The sequence below is a fragment of the Lacerta agilis genome, chromosome 2 (genome assembly GCF_009819535.1).
Source record: "Lacerta agilis isolate rLacAgi1 chromosome 2, rLacAgi1.pri, whole genome shotgun sequence".
NCBI classification, from domain to species: Eukaryota; Metazoa; Chordata; class Lepidosauria; order Squamata; family Lacertidae; genus Lacerta; species Lacerta agilis.
This window is the reverse complement of record NC_046313.1, coordinates 58,086,096-58,098,822: the sequence shown is the minus strand read 5'-3', so window position 1 is coordinate 58,098,822 and position 12,727 is coordinate 58,086,096. Positions and strand designations below refer to the sequence as shown.

Sequence of the window (12,727 nt, the reverse complement as noted above, 5' to 3'; positions counted from 1 at the left end):
CATTCTGGTCCTGCTGTTCTTGCCAGCGCCCAATGAGTATGCACCATAGAACATGGCCGAAGTTCTCTCATGGCAACAGTGTTAGCAGCCAAACTACATCTCAGGGACATTTCTCCAGTATTATTGACCTTTTCTCATTAAAGAACTATAACCTTCACTAGACCACAATGTGAAACACCATTATCGTAGGTTGCTGGCCTGATGAAATCTTGCTTTTTCATGTTGTGATATATATATTTTTAATACAATTAATAAAAGGAATCAGGTATTGTTTGTGGGTTAAAGGGCAACGGAAACAGTCCATTTTTTAATTGTGGATCAATTGTGGAACTACATTGACTCCCAGTACGTTTCCGAGCACAATTCAAAGTGTTGGTGCTGACCTTTAAAGCCCTAAACGACCTCGGCCCAGTATACCTGAAGGAGTGTCTCCACCCCCATCATTCTGCCCGGACACTGAGGTGCAGCACCAAGAGCCTTCTGGCGGTTCCCTCACTGCGAGAAGCGAGGTTACAGAGAACCAGGCAGAGGGCCTTCTCGGTAGTGGCACCCACCCTGTGGAACACCCTCCCATCAGATGTCAAGGAAATAAACAACTGACTATAAACAACTATCTGACTTTTAGAAGACATCTGAAAGCAGCCCTGTTTAGGGAAGTTTTTAATGTTTGATGTTTTATCATGTTTTTAATATTCTGTTGGGAGCCACCCAGAGTGGCTAGGGAAACCCATGCACGAAAGGCAGGTAGAAGCTTCCACCCATGGCATCCCTGTTGGTGACTGCCTGCAAAAACCTCTGAAATTTGAGGGTGGGTAGGCTGAGCCATCACAGGATCCTGAGCTGTCCCTGCTGCCATCCCATGACAGCAACTCTTCGCTGTGACAGCCTGGGAGCTAATGCAACAAACGGGCATTTTCCCTGTAGCACCACCACTCTTGTACCTTCTTCCATGGCTGGAGTTAGTAGCAAGGTTATGGATTTTGGCATCCTGGGGTCAAACGGCCAGCTGGCTAGCCCCCAACTGGATCGTCTCCTTCCAGCCATCACGCTGCAAAGGTCCCTCAACCATAGCTGTCAACTTTTCCCTTTTTTAAAGGGAAATTCCCTTATTCCGAATAGGATTCCTCGCAAGAAAAGGGGAAAGTTGACAGCTATGCCCTCAACCTCTGGTGCGACATAAATCAGTGACCCAAGTCTGTTGACATGGGCACACTTTACTTAGCAGAGCAAACTGCGCAACAAAAAGAGGCTTGAGGCTTGTGAAGACATACTAGCAAACTACGGATTTATTATCATAAATCAGAAACAACAAAACATGTCGTCTCTCTCCTTGCTGTCTCTTCTGAGAGAGAGAGAGAGAGAGAGAGAGTATAGCAAAAGCAACAACAACACAACGGAAGTTCCGCTTGTGCCAGCAAACAGTGCTGGAATGTAAACAGACAAAGTCTGTAACTAAAGGTGGAATGGATTATGGAAAATTCCAACAATGGATGTAGTGCTGGCTATGTTGCTCCGCCAAGTCCGATTGCAGTCTTAGGCCACTGTCCATCCATCCCAATATTTTTTAGATGGTATCTGACTGGCAACATCTCTCCCAGGTCCCAGGTAGAGGTTTTTCACATCCATAGAAACTGGAATGTTGTGGAGGAAAAGCCCGTGCCATGTGCATCATTAACACCCAAACACATCTTTTCAGTCATTCTTTTACCCTTATTTTTAATCAGGCCTGAATATTGTAGCATTTTGTCCAAACATGATTACAGTAAGTCCACAACTTACCGTACATAGGGGTTACTTTCTGGGGATCTCACCTAAAGTCAAAATTGTGTAGTTAAAACACATTGGGTGCAATGGTGGGTGGGATTGGCAATGCCTTTTTCCTGAATGCCCACGCACTTTTTAGTTTAGTTTTATTTTAGGGAGAAGTACATAAAGCTGAATGTTCACAAGTTAAATGTGTGTAAGTTGTGGGCTTACTGTCTGTCTGTCTGTCTGTATGTATGTATGTATGTATGTATAATGTTCAGCCCAGAAGACTTTGGTTTGCTTTCACCTCACAGCACCTTACTTGCAGCTCAGTTCGGCTTCCGGGATTTGTCCAATTTCCTTATGCATGATATGCAGCATAAGGTTCCAAGTGCAACCTGTACTATGAAAAGAGGATTTATGAATTATGAAGAGGCTTACGTGGCTTAGAGGGAAATGCAGCTAGCAAGATAAAAGACAAGTAGAGGACATTTAGATACAAAATAAGGAAAAGGTGAAGAAGAATGACGGAGCAAATTTATAATTAGCAGGAAAGAGGGTGGAATTAGACATGTGCAGACAGTGACTAGCAGGCTAGTGGTTATTGCTGTGTAGCTGGGGAGGGAGCAGCAAAAATGAAATCTGCAGTTGGGCTGTATTAAGGGGGAAATGCAAATGATGGGTTTTGACCATGACTTCCCACCAAACAGCAGGGAAGTGATTTTCAGCAGAGGACCAAACAGGGGAACTTTTCCCCTGCCCCTTCCTCCCCCCCCAAACCCATCCCAGGTGGGTTCATCTCTGACCTTGGAGCCTGCAGCTGACTCTTAAGAATCATGCACCTACAGATTGGGTGTCACAATCCTTTAGAAAACTTTGTTCTTTTAGGATGTGCTGTGTGTTCATTTTATCTACAAAATAAATAAACCCCAATGTCATTAGTCATACCTGTAAGTCATTCCTCAACAAATGGACCAGCAAAACGTTTGTGGGACATGAGTTTTGCCCTCTGCCCAATGCCTCTTTCCACAAGTCCCTCTACTCTCAAAAAAACACTCATCCTTTCACATGTTTTCAGAGGAAGGTTATTTAACATAGAGATTTACTTCTGAAGACGGTGTGGGCAAGCTGTTGGGTGTATCTAAAGTAGATTTTAGATGCTGGCCACTGCATAGCAGCAAAGGAATCCTCAGGACCAAGTAATGTAATCAGAGCTTCCTTCATATATTTTATCTTGAGGTCAAAGGATTAATAAATTGCATAGATTAATTTATTAATGGTTTTCATGTTACTAATTGTTGAGTTCATCTTTTTATGGCTTTTGCAAAAAAAGATAAAATGATTTAAAAATCACATAATAGAATGAGTACAAATCAAGTTTATGAGCATTTGTAACAATCATTTAGCAAGGTATCTGCATAAAATCATTTGCTTCTGTTAGACAAAATATAAAATCTCATTTTAACGAACTTTGGAATTGAAGCCATCTTATCAGTTATAATCTTGGTTATTTCAATTTTTTATATTTTATGCTTGCATGATCAAAAGAATTATTGGACTTACATGTTTTGAGTCTTACTCTTTAGTGCTTCTTTCCTTCCAATTCTTGATTTGGCTGGGATAACCTTTATGGCTGTGTGGCCACCACCTGTTTCTAATCATTCATATCTCTAGAACATCAATATTCACATCACTAGAATATAAATAGGTAGAGGAAAGGATAAGCAAAAATGTGTGATCACCTTTGCTTATTTTCATATTGATAATGTAGTTATGTGAATTATCCCACAAAATCCCTATAATGCCGATTGCATTTTCTTAGTCATGCCATTCATCTCCCGCCTACCCGTATTCCTCACATCTGTTGATAAGCTGATTTTAGAGCAACACAGAGATGGCACTGCATTTGTTAGTATAATGGCTCATATATATTTCCTATTCCTAGTATTCTGCAATTCTCACTGATACAATAGTCTGTCTGGGTTTGGGTCTATCTGTAGATACACAGGGCAGTATCCATTGAAGTTGCCCCTTTCATGAAAGGATGTCAGGCATCCTTCATCTGTTCTGGCGTTTTATTTATTTCTTTAAATATCTATAGCCTGCACTTTTGATTAACAACATAGGCCCTGTACAACATGGGGCAGATTCAGGGTGGGGGGAGGGGCGAAGAGAAGCGGCAAGTTCCTCACACAAACAGGATGTCTTCAGTGAACACAGCAAACAGTGGATGAAATGCATGTATGTATGTATGTATACAGTGGTACCTCAATTTTTGAACGTAATGCGTTCTGGAAGACTGTTCGAGTTCTGAAACGTTCGAAAACCGAGGCGCCGTCACAAAAACAAATTGGTTGCAATAGAGCTCCTGAGATTAGCTGAACACAGATTGATTGCACGTGGAAGCTGCATGGCATGTTCGACTTTCGAGGCATGTTTGAAATCCAAAGCATTTACTTCCAGGTTTACGGCATTCGTAAACCGAAATGTTTGTCAATGGAGACGTTCGAAAACCAAGGTACCACTGTATATGTAGACGCATATGTAAAGGAAACCTATAAAGAAGTCATGCTCAAATATACACTTTTGGTATTGATATCAGTTATGCAGATTCAGATTCATGCTGATGCAGTGAAACAACTCTGCATGTAACCACGTTGCCTTGTCACATTAAAAATATTTGTACTGTAGTATTATAAAGATGAAGAAGCACAAATACCACTAAGGGACTCTGGCTGCATCCCACAGATGTACATTTTAAGATTTCATATCTATATATCTATATCTATATATATATCTATATCTATATCTATATCTATCTAATTTACTTACCCACCCTGGAGATTACATTGTCATTAGGGCGATTGTTCAGGTGAAAATTTGACCCCACACCATACTGCTAATCCACAAACGTTTTTGGGCGCCTCTGTTTACCGGATTTGAGATCTTACATCAAATTCTCTTCTTACCTTAGATGAATAAATCCAGGTTTATCCAATGAAAATTGTCCCAAACTTACACGGTACAATTGCACCTTGAATGCAATTAACTTGCGTGATTTTAACCTTACGTGACTGAAATTCTGCAAATTAATTGCGGGCAAGGTGGAGAGCTTAAAAACTCTCTTCCTTGCTAGGAAAGTGAGGGTGCTCACACAGGGACAGTTCCAAGGGTGCTACCTCAAGAACGTAACCCCCAAACAAGATGCGATCGTACTGTAAGAGAGGAACTGTAATGGGAATTTCTGGTCTTTATGATTAAAAATAATAACAGAAATAAAATGTGGCATTTTTTTAAAATTAACATCTTTTCATTTCTTTCAGCGGCTGATCTAAGCAATCTAGACAGCATGGTGAACCTCCTGCAAGATGAAATTAGCACCTCCAGGAGGAGGAGGAGGAGATATCCAAGGCATGCGACGGATGACAATTACAACATTGAAGTGCTTCTGGGTGTTGATGACTCCGTTGTACAATTCCATGGGAAAGAACACGTTCAGAAGTATCTTCTGACGCTGATGAACATAGTGAGTAATTTACTAATGTTTAAGAACAGGTCTTGCATATAGCTATTGCTGTCTCTCATCAAAATAAATACTTCAAGCTAGGCAGCCCTTATTCCTAGGAAGGGACGTGGATTCACTGGAAAAATTCAATCAAGGACTGCAGTGGATGGTGGGCGGAGCCTGAAGCATTGATGGGTGGAGCCAGAGGAAAAAGTGGGCGGAGTGTGCAGCAACATCACCTTTCCTCTCTATCTGGCAACCAAACTTTCTATCTGGCAACCAAACTTTCTCTCTATCTGGCAACCAAACTCTGTGGTGTATGAGAAACTGGGGCCAGATGAATCAGGCTGAGGGCCCTTGATTTCCCACCCCTGCCTTAAGTGTTCAGTGTAGCAGTATAGGTCTAGCTATTCACTATTTTTACGAGAATTTCTCTCATGCAAAAATTTGTACCAAATAATTTTTACTGATTTAACAGTGTTGCCAAATAGTAGTTTTGAGGAATGGAAATGGTATTTGAAATTTGACTACTACATTTTGTATGTGTCTGTACTGTAATTTATTCAGGCAGCAACCCTATTATGCACTTACGTAGGAGAAATTTTCACTGAACTCAGTTACTTCTGAGCAAACATGCATACAGATAGGTTGCTAGTGTGTTTGCACTTCTTAGGATATAGCTTGGTAATTAGCTGTGGAAATTATCTTGTAAGAGTGCAGGCATTTTAAGCCGATTGCCCCGGGTGCAATTGCCCCTTGACATTCTTCTTTGCTCACAGATCTATCATGTCACCATTTACTTCAATGGAACAAGCTGCTTTGCTTGCACAGAGAAGTGTGAAATCGGAAGGACACCTGCACCTTAGTCCAGGAAAATTGGTTCAGGCCAGTTTGTATCAGAATTTGATCCCACACAGTCTACCCCAATCAAATAAGAACTTGTTTGCCATTGACAGTGGCTCAGTTAGCTAGAGTGCGGTGCTGAGATGCCAAGATTGTGGGCTTGATCCCCATATGGGCCAGCTGCATATTTCTGCATGGGGGGGGTTGGACTAGATGACCCTCAAGGTCTCTTCCAACTCTACAATTCTGTTTCTATGATTCTAAACAAGCAATCTCATTCATGCTACATTATTACTATTATTAAAACCAAGCAGGTAGTTGACGGAAATGTATTTAGATGATGAGGCTTAGGATGGACTCAAATATGTGGCTACAACATTGAATCTATTGAGACTGAATGGGACTATGTATATGAGAGAATGGCTCTGCATGTCTACACAGCAGGGATGGAACATAAAACAAGATCAGAAGGCAAAGAGGGAAACCACGGGAGGGAAACAGGAGCAAAGAGGTTATGGAGAGGAGCATCTGTAACTCTTTATGGGTTGCCACCTGCTCCATCATTTATTTGGTGAAGTTGTTTTTTTCATCAGTTAACAATAGAACCACTATCTTTCATTCTCAAATAAAGAACTGAGTATTGCCTGTTCACGCTCTGAATTTAATTTTGCCCCCTCCCCCACTGTGTAGAAAATACACCACTGTGTATTGCTTTGCTTGGATTAATCTGTCAAAGCTCCAGTTGCTGTGGTCAATTCCCCATTGTTCTGACTTCAATAAGACAGCCTCAAGCCAGTTTCTCACTCCGTACATGAGAAACATTCCTTCTCAATTTGCTATCAAGGTACGGTGGGTACTTTTCTATCTAATCCGTTGACTGGCAAATCCTGGATTCAGAGTGACAGGCAGAGGCAACATATTTTGCAGCTTTATAATTTGCCTTTGTATTTGACTGCAGTTGATTTGATTTGATTTAATGTTTGTATTCTATTTTTCCAATGACAAATGCTGAGCTCAAAGCAACTCACAATAACAGCAGCTTTGAAAATTAACAAATGTTACAATCTCTATAACGATGTCAAAAATACAGTAGCATATAAAGGGGGGGGGGAAATGCAATCCCAAATTCATCGAACATTTCATATAGTTCATAGTGATTCAAAAACTCTGAAATGGCTGCTGAACACCAGCCCTGTACCAGTTAAAATACAGTACTCTTATTTGGGAAGAGTGCAGCTGCAGGGCATTCCCAGACAGCAAGAGCTTTCGCCGCCTTTAGTCTTGACTTCATAATGCTGGGATGAAATTTAGGGAGGCATCTTTGATAATGTCCTTGGAAATACCTGAAATCGTTGCTTAGAAATGGAGAGAGCCTGGCAAGGCAGTAAAGGTCAGCATATTCATACATGTGACCTGGTGGACATGATGCAAATATATTCCAATAATTCAAGGTTAAAAAGTCAATATCAGTCAATTATGTAGGGAGGGATTTATTTTTGTCTGTGGCTTAAAATAAAGTGTGCAGATGAAACAGATGGTTTTCTACATTTTCAAGTCAAAGGAAAGCAGAGCAACCTAGCAGTTATGTGGCAAGCACACAAAAACAGATTTTGAAATGGAACCTTTTTTCATTTTTCATGTCACTTAAATCTATTTTAAGAGATCTAGTGATTGTAAGGAAATTATAAGATTTGTGGCTCTGAAATATATTTATTCCACTTGTCACTGAGCTTTCCAGCATAATCCATTGAGGGAAATGTAGAGGAAATGTTAAGAAACTGTATATATTTAGATATTGTAGAGAGGGCCTGAGACCCCATCCCACCCACCCCAGTGACAATGGCTCCCAAGCTCGACCTCATCAACAGGCCAGTATCATTGCTCTAAAGTGCCGCATGGGCTCTCAACCCTGTTCAGCCCAAGTGGAGATATCGGAGAGGTGGCAGGGGACCAGATTGTAGTCCATAGGCCTTTAAAGATTTACATTTCCTAGCAAGGAGGTGAGACCTAAATGGAGTAGGCTGGCTGAGTTTTATATTTATTATAAAGAGAAACAATTCATTAGGTACTAATTGTCTTTTTTATAGTATTTTATTATTATTTTCCAGTAATTATTCAATATTACCACAGTTATGCTAATTATACATATTTCAATTAATATCAAAATAATTCCAGTTATTTCCAAATTTATGCAATTTAATCAAAGTGGTTTCCTGCACCCCTTGATCACTGTTTTTTCTCCAGTTCTTATATTGCTGGGTTCATATTTTTTATTAACATCTATTTACATTTCAGTTGGTATATTAATCAAGGTAACAGCTGCATTTTTAGTGATTAATATTTGTGTTAAAACCATATCTAACTTTCCATAAGATTACAAATGAGGTGCTCTAATTATTTTCCTTTTCTCTGCATGTGTCAGTCTGAAAATGTCCAATTATAAAGTCCTTGGCCTTTGTCTGCTGTCCAATTCCTGAATTTGAAAAGAAAAGAGTGTACTTGGGAACAAAATTAGATGGCACAGTCCCTGTTCCTTGATAATCAACTACCGGTACCTGTGTCACTTGGAGTTCTTGTTTCTTGAGCATATTAGAAGGCTGGGGGGAAATGTTAGGAACTGGATGTCACAGGGGTCCACAAATTCACTTGTTACACTTGCCATGATGAGGATCTATTTCCTCCACCCCTCAACAGCTTTGGTGAGGCCCCCTTCTCCTGAGCTTGGAGCTAGAGAGTGGGGTAGCATCTCTGATTTTGCGTAGCCCATGAAGGTGCTCCGAGTGCTCAGTGTGACGTCAAGGTCCTCTCACATCTTTCAGAGAGCAGAGTCACACCTGCATGCCGTGAAGGGTCATACCATGAAGGCCATCAACAACTTTAGGACCCTCTGGATTTGGATATGGAGATGAGAAGCTAATAAATATATCATGAGACAGAGTTTCTTGCTGGCAATTTTCCAGTTCAGGTTTTGCCTTTGATATGTCAGTACTAGGTGTGAGAGCAATGCTTTCTCTGGATGATTTAAATGCAGCAGGTTGAAAGAGAACAGTAGGTCCCAGGTGGTACAAAGGGCAGAAATGTCACTTTCCCCTGCCTAACTGACAATTTCAAGAAAACCCATAAAGTAAATCTAAGCTCAGCTGTGGAAAAAGAATCTTATGAGTGCTACACTTGAATGGTTTTTGTGTGTGTGTTTTTGTAAGCAGAATCATGGTTGCGAGATGGCAAGCTGCCTTATACTGAGTCAGACCACTGGTCCATCTAGCTCAGTATTTTCTACACTGACTGGCAGCACTTCTCCAGGGTTTCAGGCAAGGGACATTTCCTGTCCTCCCTGGAAATGTCTGGAATTGAACCTGAGACCTTCTGTATGCAAAGCCGATGATCTGCCACTGTACTGTGGTCCCAGTTGTGAAAGTGACTTGAATTCTGATACCATAGGCTTAGGGCGTGGTGTTCTCCTATCTCTTTTAAAATCCTAAAGCACCTTAGAGAATAAGCCCAGTTCATGCATTCAGTAGGCAATAGCCTGGTAGGGGAAGGCGCTACACCTGCCCTGCCCTCTACCACCCAAGGAGTCTCCAGTGTGAACAGGACCCTCCACAGGACCACACCATCAGGCAGGGGCTCATGCTGCAATTAGTCCAGCAGATTCTAAGGTGGAAGGAACCAAAATTGTGCCCTGCTGAACTCCAACACCATGTCTTCCCTTGCCATGGCTGCTGGGGCTGATGGAAGCTGGAGTTCAACAACATCTAAATGGTGCCCCCCTCTGCAGCCTTCACTGCTGTGGGTTCAAAGCCTGATCCTTTTCCCTGCTTCAACTCGTGTGACAGAAGCAGAGACTTGTGCTACAGCTGCTGGAGTAGCAGCTCTTGAAGAGCCTTCCAATTCTGCCCTGTCACCCCTGTAAGTAACCGAAGCTGCAGCCTTCACAAAAGTGTCCGGGGTCATGCAGTTCGGCTTCACCTCCCTAAGCTCTCTCCCTCTTGTTTGCTTACTCATCTTTTTCTAACATGCATCCCATGATGGTGCCTTCATAGCTACCGCAAGGCACTCCTTCAGTTCCCCAGATGGTGGGATGCTATTTGTAATGTTTAGCATTGCCTGCATCTGCACGTGTCACCCATGCTTCTTATCTTGGACTGTGCATGGGAGGCGGGCTGTTTTAAATAGCTCTTGTGGGCAATTGTCCTAGTTGGAAAAGGAACCCCCTCCCCTTTTTAGAAGCTCTGCAGTTATGTGTAGGAAATGGCCCTTTCTGCAGCAGGCTTAAAGCTCTTCACCAAAGAAGTTAAAGAAAGGGAAGTGCTTCACAAACTTTCTTACCCAATTTTGGTCTGTGTATGTCAGCAGTAGTGCCAGCCTCTGCCACTGTCTCATCCCCCACCTGAGCTGTGGAACATGAGACCCTAAAATGTTTGCAGTGCTTTCCTCTATCCCAATTATCCCATTCCACAACCCCCCAGCATTCTCCTTTGGCTGCGTGGGACACATAAAATTTATTTTTACTTGTTAATTTATATTCCGCCTTTTCTCCAAGGAGGTCAAGACAGTATAAAATGGATTCTTCTCTCTTTATCTTCACAGGTTAGGCTGAGAGATAGCAACTGGCCAAGGTCACCCAATGAGCTTCTTGGCCAAGAGGGGATTTGAACCTGGGTCTCCTCAGCCCTAGACTGACATTCGAACCACTAGTGTGGAGGAATAACAAGGCAGTAGAATACACTGACTATTTTACAGAATTTAGATAACTGACAAATTTTGGGTCTCCTCCCCAGTTTGTCCCCAATTTATATTAACAATGTAATAAGTTACTGCACAGATTATTGGGTCATCGTGCTGTAAACACATGACTTGATCACGAGACTGCAGTGTTAATGCAAGGCTGGTGAAAACTGTTTATGCACTTAGTGCATGTTTTTAGAACATTTTTGTACTGTAGCTTGTAGGCAAAAGTTGAGAAGGCCAAAAGCTCAAGGGAGGAACTCAACAAAACATAAACCGGTCATGAAGCCAGCAGAAAGTTTGTGACCTTTCTAAAGCCAACATTACTGTCAAAGAGGAGACAAAGATCCCTTCGATGCTAAAAAGGCTTGCTTTGCCAGGACATCTGTTTTGTGGAATTTCTAAAAACTTTGTTCAGAAGCAGATAACTTAGATTTTGGAACACTGGCTATGAATTTGGAACATTTACTAAACGGTCATAGAAATTTAAGGTAATCCAGCCTCTTGATACTTTATGAGCAGATTTGTATATGCAATGCCAGAGTGTTTCCGTTGTACAGAGTACAATTGCTATCTTCTACCCTCTGCCTTTCCTCAAACTGCCAATGAAAGTGGAACATAATAAGCTCCCTTAGAGTCAGTCACTCTGTCTGTCCATCTAGCCTATTGTTCTGTACTCTGACAGGCATCAGCTGCTTCACAGCAGTTGCCATCTGGTTGTTTTCTCCTGAAGGTGCCAGAAACCTTCAGCATACAAAACCTTCAGTTCTACCACTGAGCAATGGTGCCATCCTATCTGGTTGGCCCTTGTGTGTGTATCCAGTGTCTGGCAGAGCGCATGCAGGGATGGCATCAGCACTTGGCATCCTTGGGCATATGCCATGGCTCTTCCACTTTGGCTGGCCCCATCTTGGCCCCCTTCATTATTATTTTTCAGCCTGGCACTCTAAACTGCTGGGTCTGAATACAATTTAAATTTCCCACAATGCCCCTAGCAATGCATCAGTCTAAGGCATTGTGGGAGATTTAAATTGTGATGAGCCCCACCCTCACATAGCTGCTCAGTGTGCTGTCATAGCTACCAGGTAGGCTCTTCAGCACACACTGGTAGAGAAAGGGGCCCACCAGATAACACTATGCTCCACCCTTACCCCCAAATATGTACCGTGAGCAGGGCAGTATGCATCAGCCTTAAATCAGCTTATATCTAAGTATTCTGCCCTTTACTTGCTTGTGGATCCTGCCCTTCCTCCAAGAACCCCAAATGGTTATCTCATTTAAATATTGTGAGGAAGGTTAACCTGAGAGAGGGCAGCTGCCCAGGGTCACCCAGTGAGTTTCATGGTTGCTATTCAAACCCTGGTCTCTCCAGCCCACACTTTCAGGAATGCACATTTGTTTGTGACCCAGTGCCCAATTCAAAATTCACTGAGCCGCCATTTTTGTCTGCAACAAAACATTCTAGTCCTTTGCTGCAGTACATTAATGTGGGTCGCCTTCTTCCTGCAACCTTCTCTGCACATTATTCTTACTACTCTGATTTGGTTTGCAGACTCTAATAAAGTGTTTCATTTTTTGACGTTTGTTTCCATAGGCCCAGCTGTTGTTGTCGTGTATGCACTCTGCAGACTTTAGCTTGGGAAGGATATCTCTTAGTGTTCTGCTATGGCTAATAGATGGCAGAATCCTGTTTACCAGGCACAGCAGAATGCCTTCCTTCCAACAAATCAACTTCCTTTGGTGTGATTTCTACAGCTTGGCACACTTCAATTGCTCTGGCCAAAGCGAGAGCTTGAAATTCTACCACTTGGGCTCTCCGTTTGCAATCTTATACTCCACCCGCGCCCAAGACAATTTGATCCCTTAGTCAGCAGGCCTTCCAAAGTTGCATGTCTGAAATCACTT

At 42.1% G+C, this 12,727-nt stretch overlaps 1 protein-coding gene across 1 annotated transcript in view; it reads left to right on the top strand.

The window, feature by feature from the left end:
• Positions 1–12,727, top strand: part of ADAMTS2 (ADAM metallopeptidase with thrombospondin type 1 motif 2) — a 218,852-nt gene that overhangs the window by 144,813 nt on the left and 61,312 nt on the right. The window contains 1 exon segment of the mRNA XM_033140238.1: positions 5,070–5,272. Within this exon segment, the coding sequence (XP_032996129.1) occupies positions 5,070–5,272 (203 nt within the window).